Below are 23,414 nucleotides of genomic sequence, written 5' to 3'. Positions count from 1 at the left end.
TTCATGCCAGTACCAAAACCCAGTCCCAGAGGTTATGCCAAAGGACCCGCCTCCCATGGTGTGCTTTGAATGTGGCGAGCCTGGGCATGTGCAGCGGGACTGCCCAAAACAGGGAGATTAATGGATGATGGACGATGGATTGCAGTATGTTAAAAGTGGCTTGGCCAATGGTCAGCATGCCTGCTGCCGGTTTATCACTGCAGCCACCATCCTGTTCCGGGTGGTGGCTGCAGTGACCACATGGCCACCTTATTTGGTAATCCTGGGCTGGGAATTTCCGTTGCTCTAGGAAGTGGTAACATGGCATGACACTAACAAACATTCAGTCGCTGAGGCACCTCAGGGGCCAGAGACCACCAAATCCTGACATCCGGAAGAGCCACTTCAACTACTGAACCACACAGGATACCACGACTGAGGCTCAATGGAACTCTGTTGGGGAGAGGATATCATTGCAGGACTTTGGATGACACCAATGTGATGACAGCAATCTGGTACATACCTTTCAGATTGTAAAAGTTATTAATGGCAGGGTGGTTGCTGCTTTACCACCAGTGGATGTGCTCTATTTTGTGTTGAAGAATAATTTGCTATATCGTGTTACCACTTTACAGGGGAAAAGAGTAGAGCAGTTGTTAGTCTCCCAAAAACTGGAGTAGTTGGTACTGGAAGCGGCACCTACGCATTTGTGGGATTTTCATTTAGGGAAGGAGAAAACCCTCCAGCGCATACAGTTAAGGTTCATTTGGCCAGGCATCTATGCCTCGGTCAAGAGGTCAGGAATACCCAGTGTGCCAGAAGATGGCCCCTCGGTCAGAGTTTAGGGCTCCACTGGTACCCCTCCCTATTGTTTCCTTGCCTTTCGAGTGAATCGGCATGGATCTGATAAGGCCAGTGGAAAAATCTGCTTGAGGGCACCAATACATACTAGCGATGGTGCATTATGCCACCAGATACCTGGAGGCTATACCCCAGCGTAATATAAAATCATGCACTCTCGCCAGAGAGCTAGTAGGCCAGGGTGTGGGCTATGGTAGGGACTACTGGTACATACTGAGAAATTTGTACTATGCTGTGACATCTGTATGCTGCAATGCTGTAACCATCCTTGCCTATGCTTTTTACCAGGTATGCTGATCACCTACTACAAAATAAAGACCTAGATTTTATCCAGTGTATGTGATTCCTTGTCACATTATATTATATAGAATATATATATATATATATATATATATATATATATATATATATATATACAAACAAGGAAGAAACCTGTCACTCAGGACTTAAAAGCTGTGCTGATCACTAAATGGCTCTGGTGCCGCCACTCATGAGGGGCTAATTCTTCCGATATATCCAGGGTGCAGAAGTGGCACTCAGAGACTTTCACACATGTAGAAAGTGGGATAGGTGTGTAATCCATAGATTAGGATACGGTCCACGTATCGTGACGATGGGGCGAAGGGACGCTGAACCGTTGATTCTATGGATTAAATACCTATCCCACTATCTACATGCGTGCAGCTAAATGATACACCAATGTGTATCTGAATAAACAAAGCACTTATGTAGGTAGTTTTAATTAGGCATATTAAGTCTCATGTCTAAAAACAAACAAAACACAAACGGAAATATTTGTGCAGCTTCAGGATGCCCTATTCCTACTGTATACTGTATGCTTTCACAAACTCAACCAGAAAACGCCATGTTTCCACCACTAGATGCTGCCTTCCTGTCAATCAAACTGCGACTGCCATGAGCATGGATATTTGTTTGCGATATGCGTATGTGCATGAAGAATGCAAATGCTACAAAGTATTTTTTATAATCAGCCTGACTGCGAATTCTCTAATTAGTGACCCATGCTGAATAAGGACCCATGTTCTAAAATTAAACACTTATTTTTTTGGGTTCTCTTCTCCACTTTTTTTGTATTTGTTCTTATGAAGCAGTAGGTATTGGTGGGCATAATTTGATGCCAGGCAACATACATACATACATCTGGGGATTGTAATAGAGTTATGTTTTTCTCTTAGGGTACAGCAAGTGAAGCTACATTAATGGCACTGCTTGCTGCCAGGACCAAGGTTATGAGACGACTCCAGTTGGAAAACACTAACCTAAGTGAAGCAGAGATTATCAGTCGGATGGTAGCCTATTCTTCAGACCAGGTTTGTTGTAACAGCATTGATAGGATGTGACGGTGCAACCAAAACTTCTCCAAGACAACAGTTTATACTTCAAATCTTAAATATTTTGGGCACTTGAATGGCACCAAGGGGCTCATTTATCATTTCATAAAGTATTTTTCTCCTACTTTTGAAGAAATAAAGTAATTCACTTATTCATTAGGTAACTCAAGAGATTACTATAATTTATGCATTCTTCTTTATTACCAGATATTTATATAACGCACACATATTCAGCAGCACTTTACATATTTGAACATTCACATCAGTCCCTGCCCAGGTGGAGTTTACAATCTATTTTTCTATTTTTCCTACCACATTTACGCTAGGGTTAATTTTATGGTTCGAAACCAATTAGCCTACCTGTATATCTTTGCTTTGTGGAAGGAAATCGGAGTATCTGGAGTAAACCCACAGAAGTACAGGGAGAATATACAAACTCCGCACAGTTAGCACCATGGTGGGAATTGAACCCATGACCTCAGTGCTGTGAGGCAGTAATGCTAACCATTACACTTACTGTGCTGCCCACAATTATATCATATCATATATGTGGTCGCCATCAGTGTTGGACTAGCTCACCAGCAACCTGCTGCTAGTTTGTGTATCCTGGGACAGTATTTTGTGCCCTAGCACCTGCTGTACACACAGCATTAATGACTGATTGTGATGTTAGTGATGCTGATTGTATGTGCGGATTCATGTGCAGATAGCCAACTGCATCCAAATTTTGTCATGGTGTACATGGACCAGCCGCAGTCAGTCTGATTTTGCCTGCCACTTGTATGGGTACCTTCATTCCTCAAACTCAGAAAACTGAAAGTTTGTATTTGAGGTGTTCCTATCAGTCAACTCTGAGTAACGCAAATATCGCCAGTAGGATGGCAGCCTATATCCAAACCATTTTTCACATTGGTTGGAGGTATCAGAACCATCAACTTCATAGAAGGAAAATGTATCAGTTGGTAGAATGTAATCTTTTCATTTGTGCTGCATTTGAACTAAACCAAAACCAGTATTACTTGGGAACTTCCTGATTCAATAGCTTGTGGCTTCATTAATCATATGTACATAATATAGAAAATGATCATACATTTTATACAGTACATCTTCACCAACAAAAGAACTATGCCAGGCACACAATAGGTTACTCATGTTTATGTAGAATCTATTCCTTCTGTGCCATTGTATCAGTATAAATTTAAACCACTGAGCTTTCAGTGTTCTTACACAAGTGACATTATCCTATGCTGTCCCCTCCAGCCTGATCTATTACAGATCATGTTGTCCCTATCAGTATTAATTATCGCAGTACTATAAATGCAATTATTATAAATTATATTAAATCAGTGTACGGGCAGAAAATCCATCCCCTTTGACTAGTAACAGTTGTGCCCTGAGGCACACTGCTAAATTGAACTGGATCAGATTTGGCAATAAGCAAGGTTTTTATTGGTAAGCATTATAGAGATTTTAAAGGACCACTTAACCTAAGAGTGGGCATATACTCTGGGTAACCTTTGCTGTCCCCATCTCTTCTAGGAGAAATCTAGACACTGGAAGTTGGCAATTTAGCTGACCAGACAAGCCTTGGCATCTGTATAATCACCTTAATTGACAACAATTTAAAATCTGAAGTTTCCTTGCTAAAAAAGTTGATAGGGATGATGGGGACAACGAGTTCTTCTTATTAAGCTAAAGAAGCACCAAGGTCAGATGTACTGCACATAGAAATAAAGATTTTTTTTTTAGCAATAATACTTTTAGTGGAAGGGTAGGTTACTTTTTCAACAATTGCATTAGGCTCTTATTTTATGTTGGGATCATATCTGCCAATGTATTACTCTTTCCATAGAGGGGCGGTTCAGTGATGTACACATCTCACCTGAGTCTCTGATCTAGACAATGATTCAAATATAGTATCATCCCGACTTACAGTAGGAAAATTGTTCTCCCCCTTCCAATGAGAGAGAGAGTAGTACAGTGCACAGCAAATTGCATCATTTCAGCACTTTTACTCACTGCTCATTGTTTCAATTTGTAAAGTTGAGCAGCCTGGCCCACTATTAGACAAATCATATCATCCAGCCCCCATACCTCCCATTTCACTGGGGAAGTGCAGAGATCTGCAAGGCTGGTCTGCGTGTCAATAACCATTTTGCAACTTGGGCTTCATGGATACAATGCAATGGAGGGAATATTATCTACCCTTTGCTCCCCCTAACCCTCCCTTAAGGCAGCTTAACCCTAAAGGCCCCCATACATTAGGCCGACTTGTCCTTAGGACAAGTCGGACCCAATTCTCCTGTGAGCCGCCCGGCAGCTCCCCGGGAGGCTCACATACAATTTGGCACTTGATGTGCCAAATTTACATGTGATAAATCGCTTGCGATTTACCACATGTAACGGGGAGCTGCGGGCGGTGAGGAGCAGGGGGCAGGGGGGGCGCCGGTGATGCTGGGGCGCAGGGAGCCGTGTAAGAAGCCCCTGCCGTCAGCGGGAGCAGGGGGGGCGGCGCAGAGTACCAGAGAGCCGGGCAGGGAAGACGCTGCCTGGCAGCGGCGGGACTCGGGAGCAGCAGAAAACTTAAAAAAAAAAAAAGCCCATACAAACGCATAGGAAGCCATTGATTGGCTGAGACCTCTCTCAGCCAATTAGCGATTGGCTGAGAGAGGTCTCAGCCAATCAATGGCTTCCTATGCGTTTGTATGGGCTTTTTTTTTTTTTAAGTTTTCTGCTGCTCCCGAGTCCCGCCGCTGCCAGGCAGCGTCTTCCCTGCCCGGCTCTCTGGTACTCTGCGCCGCCCCCCCCCCCCCCCCCTGCTCCAGCTGACGGGATGGGACGGGACGCACAGTGGCGGCTATTAGATTTTCAAAATCCCTGTCAAATGACCGGCCGTTCTGTGATTGGCTGAGAGAGCTCTCAGCCAATCACAGAACGGCCGGTCATTTGACAGGGATTTTAAAAATCTAATAGCCGCCTCTGTGCGTCCCGTCCCATCCCGCAGCGGCAGCGCTCAGCGCTGCTATTTGTGATCACAGCTGCCCAGCCGCAGCCAGGTCAGTGTGTCTGCCCGCCGTGCTCCCCCGCCCCCCGGTGTCTGCATGCATATGCCTGACAGGTGGGCAGGCATATGCATAGCATACAGGGAGGTCGGATGATCTTATGTGCTGACCGTCCGACCTCCCTGATCCGGTCCGATGCGCACGGGACCGCGCATCGGATCGGATCATACATCACACACCTGCGATTTTGAGGCGATTACATCTGGTTATCGGCCCAAAGTGCCGAAATCGGATGAAATCGTCCCAAAATCGTATAGTGTATGGGGGCCTTAATCTTTCCCTACACAGAAGAGAGAGAAAGTGTCAAAGGTCGGCGCTACTCCCTTTATGTTAGTATACATACAGTACACACTAAACACCATTAAGTGTAAAAGATAAAAAAATAGACATAGCTTATTGTATACAAGCAGGGTCTTCCCCAATATTCAGCACATAAGTGGTTTTAAGTACAATTGGTCTCCCTAAAACAGGGTATAATATGTCCTTTCCCTGTTGGCATGGGAAGTATTCACAGAGGGCATGGAAAGAAGACTATAATTGTGCAGTATTATTGATAAAAACACAATTTTAATGGTATGTCCAAATTGCATTTTCCAATATAAGTATTGGAAATGTGATCTAACTACTAAAAAAATGTATTAAAGGACTTGGAGCAGTTTTTTATGATTAAATTAAATATCTTCTAAATTTATTTAATATAAACCGCAGATCAATATATAATGCATACCTCCCAACGGGATGCAGTTAAAATCCCGGCGGTCAGGATCCTGGCATTCAGAATCCCGACGCCGGAATCCCGACCGCCGAAATCCCGACACTTTCTCCCTCCGTGGGTGTCCACGACACCCCTGGAGGGAGAATAAATTAGCATGCCGAGCGTAGCGAGGCACCGGACTCGCTGCGTGGCGAGAGCAGCGAGCCCGCAAGAGGGGGCGATCCACGTCCCCCCCTTGTCGGGATTTCAGCGGTCGGGATTCTGGCGTCGGGATTTTGAACGCCGGGATCCCGACCGCCGGGATTTCATACTGAATCCCTCCCAACAGTCCCTATTTCTGCGAGACAGTTGTGATTTTTATGAGAGGGGGAGTTGGAAGTACCCCCTGTCACAGTGGCCATGACCCCCCCGATAACCCCCCCCCCCCAACACCGATTGGTTCATGATTGCTGACTTTCTGGGAAGCCACGATTTTTATGAATGTCCCGCATAACGCCTGGGGCCGGCAACAGGGGGAAGTTGGGAGTCCCTCCTGCCACAGTGGCCAGGAGCTCTTAGAGTGCTGGCCATACCAGTGCTGAGTGCTGAGCGATCTGTCACTGCCAGTGTTCTCAATTGAGAGTACATGGGTGATGATGACTAGATTTATACTGTGTTCAGTATAAATCTAGTCAGACGATAGTGACGCACGAGACCACGCATAGCCGTCGCCAGGAGTCATACACATGGAGGGATCTGCCTAGATCGCTTAGAAATGGGGCTGTAATCGCCCTGTGTGTATGCCCCATAACCCTATATTAGGACACCTAAATAGCTGATAATAACTGATATTTTTATAACACATGGTGAGCGAAACACATCATTTTTTAGGCGGTGTGTATTCATTTTTTGGTAGTAGCCTATAAACACATTACAAAGCTGCAATTGGTAGCGGAGTTTAATAAAATGCAAACATCAAGACACTTAATAAACTATAGTAATTTTGTATAGTAATTTGATTAATACATAATAATTTAAAAAATACTACAATCAGAACAGATAATGGGCCTGATTCAGTCGGTTTACCTGTTTGCTGGGCTGTGAACATACGTAGCCTAGCATATAGGTCTGAATCAGGCCCAATGTTAGCAAAAAAGAGCCAGTATGATCGCTAATCTATTAACCATAGAATATTGCACAATTAGCATATCCATTTTAGAAACAAGATTATGGATAAATATATTTTTACATTTGTATGAAGTGTAAATGTCAGCGTTTGTTTAATGTTAATCTTCTTTTGATGGTCCATTTGGTCCTATAAATATTTCATTACAAATAAATGTATGTTTAAAATGTGAGCCGGTCATTGAAGTCTATTCCACTGATGCTGGTCAAACATACAAGCTGTGATGTGGGGATAAAGGAGTACATTTAGCTGAGTACATTTCCTGTGTAATAAGGAGCGGGATTAGGCTGCTGTATTTGCACTGCTCTAGGCTATAAAGGTATGAGATATTCATTTGGTTTTATTTCCTCAAAGGGCAGCTGCCCCGTGCCTCCTCCCACTAGCTGGAGGGCACTTGTTGAGGGAGCTGGTCTTTGTGTAGATACACTGATAAAAGATGGGATCTGACAGCTAACACTGACTGCAGAAGGTTACAGGGATTTTGGTTGTGTACTGACTCACAATGGAAAAGTGTTAACCTTTTAGGGCCGAGCACTATTAGCCTTAAATGTAGAATTCCATTGACTAGCGCAGCAATCAAGCAGTTTTTTCTTACTTCTTCATAATACAATTCATGAAACAAAAGCAATACCAAATAGATGTTACTTGATAAAGATGAATAGGTGGTTGATGTAGAGTTGGATGTACCTTTTACCTTGAGAGGAGACAGCCGCCGCCTCCGGGTACTGTTACGTATGCAATGCATGTGCCGTCATCATGGTGCAACCATGCATGCATAAACCCCTGGAGTCTAAGGAGTCTAAGGACTGCATCATAGAAGCTTAATCTAGCTGTGCAAAATATATATATATAATAAAAAAAAAATTGCATATGTATATATATTTATATGAATTTTGAATCTCAAATGATTTCTATTACACATCACCGATACTGGAATTACAGCGTCAGACACCCTTTTTAAAAAAAAAATGAAACAGTTTTTGGAATAAAGGACCCGAGGAAAGCCACAGAGTTTACACAGATAGGGCCCTTGTCTGGAACCAAAATTCATGACCCCAGTGTTGTGAAGCAAAGTGTGCCACCATGTTTATCTCAATATATAGAAGTTACTTATTTTTCAATTAACCGCTGGTGAGCTATATTTTTAAGATTGTTTCAGGAAAAAAAAACATGGCATTTATTTGCAGGCTCATTCATCAGTGGAGAGGGCTGGACTAATCAGTGGGGTGAGAATGAAGAAGATCCAATCAGATGAGAATTTTGCTGCCCGTGGACTTTCTCTCAAAAAGGCTTTAGAAGAAGATAAGGCAAAAGGTCTAATCCCAATGTTTGTAAGTCCAACCTTCTTACCTAATTCCTTGAAATAAGTGGATTCATTATATGTAGCACTTGCTTGCACCAGGTGTTTGCTGTGCATTTTATATATATATATATATATATATATATATATATATATATATATATGTGTGTGTATATATATATATGTATATATATATATATATATATATATATATATATATATATATATATATATATATATATATATATATATACACACACACAGTATATATAAATGACTGTGTGCTCTCTATGTTAGTGCCCGTAACGATTTTTATACTGTGCTCACCATCTATTCATGGAGCACTGGGCTGAATCTCTCATTGTGTCATCCACCAGCAATTGCTTATACCAAGACTGTACTTGAAGAGAGCAGCTTGGGTGCATTATATTTACAAATAATGGGGCAGATGTATCAACCAGCGTTAAGTGCAAAAATGCACTTAACGCTGGTTAACTGGGGGGATTACGATTACTCCATTGTATTACTAGCGCACCTAACGTGCGCTAGTGACAGCCCGCCGAGTTACGCTCAGCGGGGCTGTCCCCTGCAATCCCCCCCAGGGATTAACGGCCGGGGCGATGCATTAACAGCCTTCAAGGCGTTAATTCACCCCGGCCGCTTCGCCAGCTCAGGGCTAGCGTTGTCCTATCCCCCACTGTGGGGACAACGCTAGCCCTGCTTCTGGCTCGGGCTGCGCAGGAGATCTCGCGGTTTTTGCGAGATCTTGCACATGCCCATTAGAGCCGGACCCGGGGGAGAAGCGCACTGAGCATGCGCAGGACGCCAGGGGAGCCGATAAGGAGAGCCGTTAACGCTGGGCATAACGGCTCTCCTTATCGGCTAGGGGGTGGTTAATACATTAGCAAATAATGGGTGCCTGCTTCTCCTCGTTATGCAGGAGAAGTGGGACCCGTTATTTCAGAAGCGCAAAGGGGGGGTTAGTACATCTGCCCCAATGTCCTCTAATGTTCATTAACTGAATCACTTATCATGACACACAATGCTGGGACTTATTGTATCACAATAAATAGTAGGCAAAATACTCAGGGCCTGATAAAAGGCTCCAGGTGCTCTAGGCTAATGCACATGTAGCTCCCCTTGTACTGCTGCTAAACACACGTGTACACATACGAGCACTCAGGGACTCGCCAGTCTGCCCATGTGCATGTAGTGAAGGTATACAACGGGCATGTAGGATCTAATACTTGTGGTGTGCGACGGAAGCATGGGTGATAGCCATAGGCGAATCTAGAATTATGGTAATGGGTGGTCCCAGATCTAGATATAACAGCAGGGGGGCCTTTGCGTGGCGCAGCCGCGTGACAAAAAGAGGGCGTGGCCTCATGGGAAGGAGGCGTGGCATCACAAAAAGGGGTGTGGTATAACACTTTAGACCATACACAGTAATGCCCATTACACATTTTAGCAAACTCCATAGTACCCATTACACATAAAGCCACATGCCGCAATGCCACTTACACATAAGGCCACACACCATAATGCCCAATACACATTGTGCCACACATCATGATGCCCATTACATACTATATAACAAACCGTAATGCCCATTACATATTTGCCACATAAGTGCTGCTTACCTATGTGCTCATTGCTAGGGGGTTCTTGCTTGATGGCACCATAGTACCCATTACACATGATGCCGCACACCATAGTGCAGTGAGAGATGGAGAGCGGTGCAGCTGCTTCTATGGGGAGGGGAGCAGAGCGCAGCACAGAGTATGCTCCCACTCCCCTCCTGGTGTTCCCTCTATCCAAGTGGACATTTGAAATATTGTGCGCGCTGTTGTTGTGCGTGACGTCGGGGGAGCACGCCAGGCGCCAGCACCACATGATTAAAGGGGGGGGGGGCTGAGATGAAAGCGGGAAGAAGAATTGGAGTGGAAGCTGCAGGGATGACAGTCATTGACAGCTGGGCAGAGAGCAGGGGGCTGCCCGGCTGTATTCAGAGCACTGCAAGTCACGGCTGTTTGAAATAATACCCCTTTCACAACAGAAAATGCTGGGATTTACCCGGAAATATAGTCCCAGGATCATGCAGGGACATTCCCAGGCTGACCCCTTATACACCAGCCTAGTCCCTGCATTTTCTGGTGTGAGGGGGAGAGACAACCACTCCCCTCTCCCTACCTCCCTTTAACCAACCAGCTTTATCTTCGGAACCAACTGACACATTTAAATGAGACCAGTATCATATTGAAGACTGGCCTGTTTGGTTCCAGAGAAATCTGCCCTCAAAGAACATAAACAGTCATGAAGGGGGGAATTTACTAAAGGAAATTTGTAAAAAAATAGGTGTAAAAATAGGTGTATTTGTATCCAGAAATACACTTATTTTTGACATTTACTATCCCAAAAATACGGCAATTCGTATTCGTATTGATGTTCTATCAATACGAATATGAATTGCCGTATTTTCGTGATAGTAAATGTCAAAAATAAGTGTATTTCTGGATACAAATACACCTATTTTTTACAAATTTCCTTTAGTAAATTTCCCCCGAAATTACATTTAAGAAATAAAAAAAAAAAAATACGGTTTAACCTCAATATCCCTGGAACCAATTAACCCATATGGATCCAGACTGATATCAGATTGAAGGCCCAGCGATTTGGGTTCGACTGAGATCAACCTCGAGCTTCAGTGATGCCGAAGGGGAACTGTAAGCCGTTGAACTGGGTGGGGGTCGGAATTAGTGGGTCCCATGTTATCCTATAGGGAAAACGTTCCAGCTTTGCCTGGTCGTATCTCCGGTTCCCAGGGGGCTAGAGACACGGGGCTGGGATCGTTGGAAAGCCCCATGCCAATGGGTGGTCCTGTGCACCCCCGGACCACCCCCTAGATTCGCCTATGGTGATAGCTAAGAAGTATAGAAGAATGTAGGCCTTCATGTTATTCCTTGGCTGCCATCTGCGAAGCACCTCCCCTGTAGATGTTGCTGCATGTTGAAAAGATCAGAAGAAGCAGGTAAAAGTGAATCATAATATCTTTGTAAAAAAAAATATTTTTTTTATTGTAGGTTTGTGCTACCCTGGGGACAACAGTATCCTGTTCTTTTGACAACTTGTTAGAACTAGGGCCTATATGTAAGTGGCACTTTCCACTGTTTTCCTGTATACTATAATATTTTTGTGTGTATTTTGAACTTCACCATTTGCTATTGCCACTAAATGTATTCATTATTAAGTCAGCTACTGTTTTTAGCTAACACGAAATGAATTGCATTTCAAATAGGTAATTAGGGATCATTAAGAAACAATCTTGCATATTTTTTTAAATAAATGTCTTTACCATTGGTGCAAATATTTGTATTTCTGAACTACTGTGACATTAGTCTGTGCTCTAAAAATAAAGCATATTAACAATGTTATTCCCGACTGTTAAAACACAGACAGACGGGTTCCCGACGGCCACCGGCTATTCTCCCTCATGGGGGTCCACGACCCCCATAGAAGGAGAATAAAATAGGTGGCGAGCATAGCCATGCTGTCTGAGTCCGGCCAGTCGGGCTAATGACTGTTGGGATCCCGACTGTCGGAACCCTATACCACACCCATTGATTATATAATAGAGTGTGGATGATTCCTGCTTTAGTAGCCGGATGTAATGAGTTTAGTGAGGGCTAGTTTCTATGTATTGTATTGGCACCATTTTATTATCTAACATATAGAACAGTGTGATTAAAGTTTTTGTGTTGAGGCACATTTTACTTAATACTTTATAAATGATGCATATAGGAAGCTCATTACTCTATATGCCAGTGCCCTGGTCATAGGGAAAATATATAGTAGTGAGTACATTGTTCACAGATGTGTCCAACAACGAAATTACTCACAAATGTAGCCAATGATATCCTGGTAATTCTGCAAATTATTGAACTCTTTCACTTACCAAATATGAATGATGTGGGGCTTGTAGGCAGAGCCGGCCCTAGCCAATCTGGTGCCCTAGGCAAGATATTCGCTGGCGCCCCCTAGTGACTTCTTCCATCTGTCCACCACCGTGCTGACACACCAAAAATGTGGGCATCCCAGCGACGCCTCACTTTATTTATTTTGGGGTCCTACTGAACTCTTTCTGGGTCCCACCACATAATAATCGGTACTTATTTCCTAGCACGGCGCCCGTCTCATTGATTGTATGCCTTAAGTGTAAGGTACTTCAGGCATACAATCAACGCGATGGACCAGATTTTCTGTCAATCACCTGCTAATTTGCCGGAGAAAGAGAAAATCGCGTTGATCGCGTCCATCGCGGCCCATTATAATGGGCCGCGATGCGACCGACGCGATTTTCCCATAGAGAATAATGTAAAATTATTTTTCAAGTCAAAATCTGGTTGATCGTGTCGGTCATGGCCCATTATAATGGGCCGCGATGCGATCAACGCGATTTTACATAGGGGACAATGGGAAATGGGCCAATATGGCCAATTTCTCATTGAGTATGGTTATAAAGTATGGTTAATGCACCCCCATTGTTAACGCCACCCCACTATTGACGTCAACCCGAAGCGTGGCAAGCGCAGCGAGCCCGCGAGGGGCGGCGGTACGCGTCCTCCGACTTTTTCATACCCCCACTATCCACGTCGAGCCCGAAGCGTGGCGAGCGTAGCGTATACCTGTGAAGTTATACGCGGGCGCTCGCCACGCTTCGGGCTCGGTGGCTCGCTGTGCTCGCCACACTTTATAAGATCAACTCCATGCCGATGTGGATAGTGGGGGTATAAAAAGGTCGGAGGACGCATACCGCCGCCCCTCGCGGGCACGCTTCGGGTAGTCGTCAATAGTGGGGTGGTGTTAACATTGGGGGGGGGGCATTGATTCCAATGTAAAAATCAGGTCGATCACGTCGATCGACGTGATTTTTCCGACACGATCTATACAATCAAAATCGTGGGCGCCGTGCTAGGAAATAAGTACCGAATAATCTTTTGAGCTACCCCCCAGTAGGTGACAGGGCAACAGAGAGGGTGGTGAGGGGGCAGAAGAGGGGTGAGGTAGTGGGGCGAGAGAGGGGGAGTGAGGTGATGGGGGCAAGAGAGGGAAGGGGGTAAGGTGACAGGAGGGTGTGAGGGGACGGGGAGAGAAGAGAGAGTGGGGAAAGATAGTAGGTCTGCTCACCAGCAATGGTGGGTCACCTGCTCCCCAGTGGCATTCTCAGGGATCGCATGAGGAAAGGTGCACAGCTGTGTGGGCTGTGTGCGCTGGCTGCCCGCTGATCTCAGCTCAGACAGGCAGCACCAGCGGGTGCCCCACTAACCACCAATGTAAACATGAGCTGCCCCTAGGCATTACAGACACCCTAGGCAATTGCCTAGTTTGCCTATGCCTAGGGCCGGCTCTGCTTGTAGGAAATATCACCTTGGAATAACAATGGCTACATTTGCATTTGGTGTGATTCACTCCCACATAATGGGTCTCATTTAAGGCTTGAAGCTAATCTTGCTAGAACAGATTTTTCCAACCTTGGTCCTCAATGCACAGTAAGGGGTAAATTTACTAAGATGGGAGTTCTAGTGCAGATGGGATGTTGCTCTGAGCGGCCAATCAGATTATATATTTTATCTTCTAAAATGTGCTAAATAAATAAGAAGTAGAATCAGATTGGTTGCTATGGGCAACATCACATCTTCAATAGAACTCCCATCTTAGTAAATGTAACCCTAATAATCCAGGTTTTAGTTATATCCATGCTTGAGTCCTGATGGCTAAATCAAATTAATTGAGGTACTTATTAACCATTTGAGTGCCAACGTTGCTGTGAGATGTGTGCAAAATATTGGTTAAAAATGCCAGCGTGGCTTACAGTGACAGTTCTTTTCTTGGTGCAATGTTTAACACAACTTCAATTAATTGACTTCAGCTCATTTGCCAGCAATAACTGAAGTAATTCATATTCCTCAACTTTGACCCTGGCAGTTTTATTTTGCACATCTCTCAAAGCAACATCGGCACTCACAGGGTTAAGGCCGGGATGTATCAACGCTTACCGCTGCGTTGACATCCCGTTTTCGAGGCATATGTCCTTTTCCTGATGTATCAATAATGTTTTACGTTTTTAATTTCCGCATTTTTAAAGTCTTGCAGTGGTCCCGCAGCGAGGTATACTTACATTGGTCTGTATGTAAGCTGACGTCCTGTGAAATGTATTAAAATTCGTGATGCCCTTTGTTGTTTCGCCAAGTTTGACTTGCGGTGTTGGTCTGCAGAGGAAGCGGGACCTGGGTGTAAGTTGGGTGTGTGTGTGGGGGAAACACATCCCCCGGGTGCCTGAGCCAAGGGACAGCTACTTTGATGTGTGGGTGTCTGACCAGGGGCAGGACTGGAGGTCAGGATGCAAGACCTCTGCTGCCGGGAGCCTGAGCGGGTAGTGAGGCGGCATGCTGCGAGAGGTAGGGAGTGTGGGACCGTCGGGTGACAGACAGAGGTCGGAGCAATCTTCTGCTGGCTGGAGGGGGAGGAGTGCAGGATTGCTGACGGGAGCCGGAGCGGGTAGTGAGGCGGCATGCTGCAAGAGGTAGGGAGTATGGGACCGGCGCCGGGCGGCAGACAGGGGTCGGAGCAATCTCCTGCCGGCTGGAGGGAGGAGTGCAGGACTACTACTGGGAGCCTGAGCGGGTAGTGAGGCGAGCAGTGTGGGACCACTGATGCATGCTGCGAGAGGTAGGGAGTGTGGGACCAGCGCTGGGTGACAGACAGTGCAGGACTGCTGACGGGAGCCGGAGCGGGTAGTGAGGCAGCATGCTGCGAGAGGTAGGGAGTATGGGACCGGCGCCGGTCAGCAAACAGACACACAGTATACGCAGCCCAGAAAAAAATAATACATAAAGCGGAAAGTCCCGCAAAACGGATGCAATACAAGCACGAAACAGGTAACACCCAAGAATATTGATACATCCCGGCCTAAGTCACCTGTGCACAAGTATGGCTTTCCTGAAAACCTAGAGTGTTAGTGTGTCTTGAGGACCATTATACCTGAGTTATAAGGTATAATTATGAATCTTGGTAAATCTATGTTGCATTGCTGGCGGCTCAACATTTTTAATATGTAGGTAGATTTAGATTTGGATGGCAGAATGGTGTCCTAGCGCATACAAAGGGCCATATTAAGTGTAACATGGACCTGGATTTAAAAACTGTGAAGGACTTAATGTGAGCCATACCATGTTATCAAAGATGTCATGGGGAAGGGAAGCTGTGGCATACTTCTATAGTCCCTGGGAGTGATCATAACTTCATAAACAGACCAATTTTAAGTTGCAGTGCCTTCTTGACATGCTGTGCAGGCTTATATTTTAGATATATGGAAAGTATCATTAAAGTAACTGCATTTTTCCACCACATGCATAGGCATACTTGCCTACTTTTGAAAACTAGTTTCAGGGAGATTATACTTAGTAGTAGAATTATGCACAGCATCTCATTGAGGGGGAGTGTAATGCTCCTCCCAAAGGGCGTGTCTAGTTCGATTTATGGAGAGGTTGTGAAAAGAGATTGTGAATGTGGCACCTAGAAGCGTGGGTGTGTAATTTAAAATGACTTATATACAAATGTAGATGAGTCCCAAAGCAGTTAGAAAGAGCTACTGTACTTGCTAAAGTGCTGGGAAATGGTGCTAAGGATTCAATGTAAATGTATCTACAGTATCTCTCATTCCTTTGTTCCCCAAAAATGTAACAGTGTAATGTGGTCTAGGTGAAATGAGGGAGATTGCTAGACGAATGAGGGATAGAGGGAGATTGCTGCTATTTCAGGGAGTCTCCTGCAGAATGCAGGAGGGTAGGAAACTTTGGCATAGGGCGTTAAGTAAGAAGTATATTTTACATATTAACAGAAGGCCAAATGTAATGAATTCTGCGTTTGAAAGCTGTGTGGGATCCTGACCACACTCTGGCATTTTCTTTTTAAATGGGGAATAATTTACAAGGTATGGTTTTGCCTGGTAAATGTTTGCCCCTTTAAAAAAACAGCTAAGATCCCGCAAGCTGGGTCTTCATTGCATCCGGCCTACTGTGTATTATTAACATATAATTAGTGAAGCCCATAGCAACAAATAAGTTATTTCATTTCATTAACCCTTTGAGTGCCAATGTTGCTGTGAAATATCCTCAAAATATCCACTAAAAATGCCAGCATAGCTCACAGCGACTGTTCTTTTAGTATAAAGAAATACAAACAGCAAAGTCAATTTATTCAAGTTTTATTACATACTAGCTGACCCGCCCGGCGTTGCCCGGGAAAACCTTGGGGTTTCTTTATTTCCAAAATTGCTGAAAAATGTCATCTTACAGTATGCTGTGACAAAGACCTAAGATTGTAATTTGTTATAGATTCCACCATAATGTTAGAATGTGTTTGCATTGATACTCGATGATGGCAATGAAATCAGGTGTGGTGTTGTTGTTTGAAACACAACGCTCCTGAGTTGAAAACTTGTATGTGTTGATGAATTCCACATCCACTCCTGAGATTTAGCACCTACTGTATGACATATCCTTCAACATCTGAGGTTCAGAAATCGGTACAAAATCAGAAAGGGACGTGGCCACACCTCAATTTCTATACTTTCAATGGTACAGTTTCTAGGGTGTGTAATTACAGGCACTGAGTGCGTGGGGTCCGGGGTGGGCGTTACTTACTGCGCCAAAATTAATTAAATATTCACTGCTCCCTGCCACTGCCACTCCCCTCACTGAACCTGCCTGCAGCAGTCTCTGAGGTCTGGGGATCTGTAAAGCACATGCACCGAGCATCTCTACCAAACAGTGGGGCAGCCCCTGAGTGTGGGAGCAGGTCCACGGGCCTGGCCACATGATGTCATGACGCGACGCACACTATCCGCACCCCTGTAATGCACCACTGGGAATGGGTGCAATGGGCCAAATTCTTCCCTACACCCGCCGGGCCAATCCACTGATCCAGCCATCACAATCATCAATGGATGCATTGATAAGGTTTGGAGTTTAAGAAGTTGAAGAATAAGACTGAGAAAAAGAATTGCCATGTTACAAAGTGTACAATTTACTCAATAAATCGTGAAAAAAATGTAAGTGTACATAGAAGTACGATCAAGAAATGAAAGTAGGATTAAAAAATAAGTTCTGATTCAAACTGATAATTGTTTGGATGGGGTGGGTTGTGAAACAAATCTATAGGTGAGGGTATGGATATTGTGGGCATAATTGGTGTTTGTTACTCCTACAGGGGGCCCTCAATTGATGGGATTTTCACTACAGTGTCACGGTCACAGTGTCACCATAGGGGGATTCCCAATTGGGGTCCAGGTGGTCTTTTAGGGACCCTTTACAATCCTGTAGGTCTCTTCTCCTTGAGCTTACAGTCTCCCTTAATGATAGTCAATCACTGAGGGAGACCGTAGGCTCCAGGAGAAGAGACCAACGGGATTGTAAAGGGGTCCCTAAAAGACCACCTGAACCCCAATTGGAAATCCCCCTACGGTGACACTGTAGTGAGAATTTCTCATCAACTGGGGACCCCCTATAGGTGTACCAAACACCAATTATGCCCACAATATCCATACCCCCTCCACCTATAGATTTGTTTCGCAACCCACCGCCATCCAAACAATTATCAGTTTGAATCAGAATTTATTTTTTAATCCTACTTTCATTTCTTGATTGTACTGTACTTCAATGTACACATATTTTTTTCACGATTTATTGAGTAAATTGTACACTATAACGTGACAAATCTTCATCTCAGTCTTATTCTTCAACTTCTTACACTCATAACATTGAAACAAATGCATGCAGCGCTCATGCCCATCGACCAAACATTATCTATGAACCAAAAGGGTGACATTCTATGGGATGAGATCTGCGTTCTTTGGCGTTAATTAGACCACAAAATGGCGATATCGCATTTTTCCTTCAAAACGCATATTTAATAGGATGCGCTAAGGGACAGAAATCGCATATTATGTGCGTTAAGGTATGCTGACTAAAAGTGCGAGATTAATTCGCATTTTTATCGCATCCAGATGTTTTCGTACAGAACAGTATACAAGTCGCTGATTTAATGCAATGCGCATTTGCACATCGCACTTTTTAGGTGTCTAATTAGCGCAGCTATTTCAGACCAGGTTCTGTTTGGCGAAATAGCCTGAACCCTGCACAGATCGCAATGTTCTGTGCAGGGTTCTGCTGTAAAAAATAAAACAAAGGGTTAAAATAAAAAAAAAACGAGCGCGGGGTCCCCCGCCAGAGTATAACCAGCCCCGGGCTCACTGAGCAGGTGCTGGTGACATAAAATCAGGGTCCCCGACAAATAGGGGTCCCCTTGATTTCATGAAACCAGCACCAGGCTCAAGGTCCGGCGCTGGTTCCCAAAATACGGGGGACAAAATGACTAGGGGTCCCCCGTATTTTAAGAACCAGCACCGGACACAACCAGCCAGCAGGGTAATGCCACAGCCGGGGGAAACTTATTATATAAGCTCCCGCGGCCAAAGCATTAACCCCCTGGCTGGTCAGCATGGGCAGGGGTCCTGGGGAAGTGGGGACCCCCCCAAATGAAGGGGTCCCCCCCCTCCAGGACTTACCAGCCCATGCTGATAGTCCGGGGCTGTCCCCGATGCCCCTGGGCGGTGGGCATCGGGCTGATGTCTTGTGTAAAAAAAAGAATAAAAACTATTGTTTTCTACTGGCGAACTATGAGTCCCAGCAAGCCTACCCCGCATGCTGGGACTTGGAGAACCACAAGTCCCAGCATGCGGGGCATTAAAGGGCCCGCTGGCACTTGTAGTTCTGCAGTACAAAAAATAGTTAACAAAAACACACTGACACACTGTCAAATAAAAGTTTAATACACACAAAACACACACACACTGATACTTACCTACCTTGAGCCCGTAGGTCGGTCCCTGGATCCTGGGTCCAGGCTCCGGGGCTCCAGGGCAGAAGAGTCCGGTTTCGGGGCCTTGGTCCTGGTTCCGGGGCTGGTCCTGGGGTTCCGGGGCTCCTGGGCTGCAGAATCCGGGGTCCGGGATCCGAGGTAGTCCCCAGGGGTACCTAAGGAAGGAAATCCTACTCACCTGGTCCCAGGCGACGACCTCGGCATCCTCTCCGGTGACAGCGCTGCTCCCATCTGGTACCCGGCTCGCAGGACTTTGACAGGCGCAGAGATGTTTCCTCCTCGGCGTCTCTAGTCAGAATGATTTCTGGCCAATCAGGAGCCGAGAAAGTCGGCTCCTGATTGGCCAGAAATCATTCTAACTAGAGATGCCGAGGAAGTAACATCTCTGCTCTAGATGCGCAGAGATGTTTCTTCCTCGGCGTCTGTATTCAGAATGATTTCTGGCCAATCAGGAGGAAACATCTCTGCGCCTGTCAAAGTCCTGCGAGCCGGGTACCAGATGGGAGCAGCGCTGTCACCGGAGAGGATGCCGAGGTCGTCGCCGGGGACCAGGTGAGTAGGATTTCCTTCCTTAGGTACCCCTGGGGACTACCTCGGATCCCGGACCCCGGATTCTGCAGCCCAGGAGCCCCGGAACCCCAGGACCAGCCCCGGAACCAGGACCAAGGCCCCGGAACCGGACTCTTCTGCCCTGGAGCCCTGGAGGCCAGACCCAGGATCCAGGGACCGACCTACGGGCTCAAGGTAGGTAAGTATCAGTGTGTGTGTGTGTTTTGTGTGTATTAAACTTTTATTTTACAGTGTGTCAGTGTGTTTTTGTTAACTATTTTTTGTACTGCAGAACTACAAGTGCCAGCGGGCCCTTTAATGCCCCGCATGCTGGGACTTGTGGTTCTCCAAGTCCCAGCATGCGGGGTAGGCTTGCTGGGACTCATAGTTCGCCAGTAGAAAACAATAGTTTTTATTCTTTTTTTTTACACAAGCCATCAGCCCGATGCCCACCGCCCAGGGGCATCGGGGACAGCCCCGGACTATCAGCATGGGCTGGTAAGTCCTGGAGGGGGGGACCCCTTCATTTGGGGGGGTCCCCACTTCCCCAGGACCCCTGCCCATGCTGACCAGCCAGGGGGTTAATGCTTTGGCCGCGGGAGCTTATATAATAAGTTTCCCCCAGCTGTGGCATTACCCTGCTGGCTGGTTGTGTCCGGTGCTGGTTCTTAAAATATGGGGGACCCCTAGTCATTTTGTCCCCTGTATTTTGGGAACCAGCGCCGGACCTTGAGCCTGGTGCTGGTTTCATGAAATCAAGGGGACCCCTATTTGTCGGGGACCCTGATTTTATGTCACCAGCACCGGCTCAGTGAGCCCGGGGCTGGTTATGCTCGGGCGAGGGACCCCGCGCTCGTTTTTTTATTTTTTTATTTGCGCTTTCCTGAAAACGTGCGATTTTCAGACATGAAAATTGCACATTTTCAGGACTAAAGACAGCGCACCAATTCGCCGCAAATCGCACCACTTCGCACTTTTCAGCCTCAAAAACACATCACATTAAATATGCGAATTTTGACAGAAAAGTGCGATTTCTAAAAGTGCGATTTGCGGCGATGTGGTGCGCAAAAAAAACATGCGCATTTAAGTCAAACCATAGAATGTCACCCAAAGAGTCTGGGAAACCCTTAAGGTAGAGCAGTGCCTGATATCTAACTGACTAACAGGGTGAGTGCAGTGTACCCACTTTGTATTGATCAATGGGTGCATTGGCCAGGACAAAGATTTCTCAGTGCAACTGGCCGGGGAGCGCAGTGACAGGCTGGAGGACTGGAGAGACGGATATGGGGAACAAAGTAGAAACGGTACATTAGGTACAGTTTTTATTTGCCGGTACAGACGGTTAAATAAACTGCAAATTATTTTTTATGTGTTCTGCGTGTTTGTGTGTGTTGTACTGTTTTTGTGTGTGTGTTGTAGTGTATGTGGTTGTGTGTGTTGTATTGTATGTATCTGTCCAATGCGTAAGTGTGTGAGGTGTGCTACGTATATACAGTATGTGTGTGTTGTGTCTTTGTGTATCTGTGCAATGTTTAAGTGTGTGTTTTGTGTGTGTCGTACTGTTTTTTTGGTGTGTGTGGTGAAGGTGGATGTGTGTTGTGCTGTTAGAGGTATGTTATGTGTGTGTGTTGTGTGTATCTGCCCTATGTGTAAGTGCGTAAGGTGTGCTATGTATAAATCTGTGTGTGTGTGTAGTGTGCTGTGTGTATCTGTGCAATGTTTAAGTGTGTGTTTTGTGTATTGTACTGTTTTTGGTTGTGTGTTGTAGTGAATGTGGGTGTGTGTTGTACTGTGAGTGTTGTGTTGTGTGTAGTTGCCAAATGTGTAAGTTTGTGATGTGTGCTACGTATATATGTGTGTGTAGTGTGCTTTGCGTATCCTGGCAATGTTTAAGTGTGTGTGTTCTGTGTGTTTGTTGTACTGTTTTTGGGGGTGTGTTGTAGTGTGTATGGATTTGTATTGTACTGCATGTGGTGTGTTGTGTGTATCTGTCCAATGTGTAAGTGTGTGAGGTGCTCTACGTATAAATGTGTGCTATGTGTGCGTATGTGGTGTACTGTGTGTGTGTGTGTGTGTGAGTGTACAATGTGTATGTGTGTGTGTTGTGTGGTCTATGTATATCCTCAATTATTTCCTAATTGTTTAAAGCCTTCACCATAATGTTAGAATGTGTCATTCATACTCAATGACAGCAATGAAATCAGGTGTGGAGTTGTTCCTTCGCAAACGGTTTCCCAGATCATCGATCTTTTTCCCCAGAACATCAATGAAGGAAAATTACAATTTGGTATTTTTTAAATTTCTAAGTGAAATTTCCCAAAAACGGCTTCGAGGTGCACACCACCGGGTCCAGAGGTATCTTGTTGCTGAATTTGCTGTCTCTGAGTGCCACGGTGTGTCCGCAATGCGACGGACACGGCACGCACACGGCACGCACACACACACACACACACACACGCACACAGACTCTTCAACTTATTATATAGAAGATAGATTGAAGCAAAAAAAGAACAGTCACTGTGAGCTGCTCTGCCATTTTTAGTGGATATTTTTATGATCTTTCACAGCAACATTGTCACTCAACGGGTTAATCTACCTTATAATACACCAAAGCTAGATGTTACATGTAATGCTAAACTGCTTCATTACTTAAATTGTTTGACTCACAATGCATCTTACCACCCAGTTGCAGTTATTTTCTTTTAGTCGTCTTGCCTGTCCCCCGTAACACAGGGCTAGGCAATTGCGGCCCTCGAGCTGTTGATGAACTAAACATCCCAGCATGCCTTGCATCAGTTTTAAGCATGGCTGCATAGCAAAACTAATGCAAAGCATCCTGGGATGTGTAGTTCATCAACATCTGGAGGGCCGCAATTGCCCAGCCCTGCCGTAACATGTACTGTACTCATTTAAAAAAAATGTTTTAATGTAATGCATAGTTACCTCCCCTCCTGCATTATACAGGAAACTCCCTAAAATAACAGCAATCTCCCTCTCTCCCTCATTAGTCTAGCAATATCCCTCATGTCACCTAGCCCACATTACACTGTTACATTTTTTGATAGATACATTTACATTAAATCATCATCACCATTTCCCAGCACTTTACTAAGTATAGTCTTTCTTACTAACTGCTTTGGGGCTCATCTACATTTTAAAAGACTTCCCTCAGATGTAGCAGTACACAGCCACACTTCTAGGTACCACTCTCACAATGATGTTCTCATAATCTGATTTAGATACACACACAGAGGAAATAAGGAAAAAAGTGATAATGTATTTATTGACACTATATATTTTATAGGTAATGAAGAAAACATATGGCTACATGTTGATGCAGCTTATGCAGGAAGTGCCTTTATTTGTTCAGAATTCAGATACCTTATGAAAGGCGTGGAGGTAAGTGCAAATAAAGAACAAAAGAACAGTTTATTTTGTGCAATAAAATATTGAGGTCATAAAGCAGTGGTCGCCAACCCGTCACTCGAGAGCT

At 45.0% G+C, this 23,414-nt stretch overlaps 1 protein-coding gene across 2 annotated transcripts in view; it reads left to right on the top strand.

Annotated features, from left to right (window-relative positions):
- Positions 1-23,414, top strand: part of DDC (dopa decarboxylase) — a 120,592-nt gene that overhangs the window by 49,142 nt on the left and 48,036 nt on the right. For both annotated transcript variants that reach the window (XM_083188202.1, XM_083188203.1), the window contains 4 exons: positions 2,037-2,171; positions 8,322-8,465; positions 11,515-11,581; positions 23,226-23,320. In XM_083188202.1, coding sequence (XP_083044328.1) covers positions 2,037-2,171; positions 8,322-8,465; positions 11,515-11,581; positions 23,226-23,320 — 441 coding nt within the window. The remainder of the gene's footprint in view (positions 1-2,036; positions 2,172-8,321; positions 8,466-11,514; positions 11,582-23,225; positions 23,321-23,414) is intronic.

The sequence above is a fragment of the Crinia signifera genome, chromosome 5, assembly GCF_055691185.1.
Source record: "Crinia signifera chromosome 5, ASM5569118v1, whole genome shotgun sequence".
NCBI lineage: Eukaryota > Metazoa > Chordata > Amphibia > Anura > Myobatrachidae > Crinia > Crinia signifera.
The sequence above is the reverse complement of the archived record's forward strand: the minus strand, read 5'-3'. Positions and strand labels throughout refer to the sequence as shown.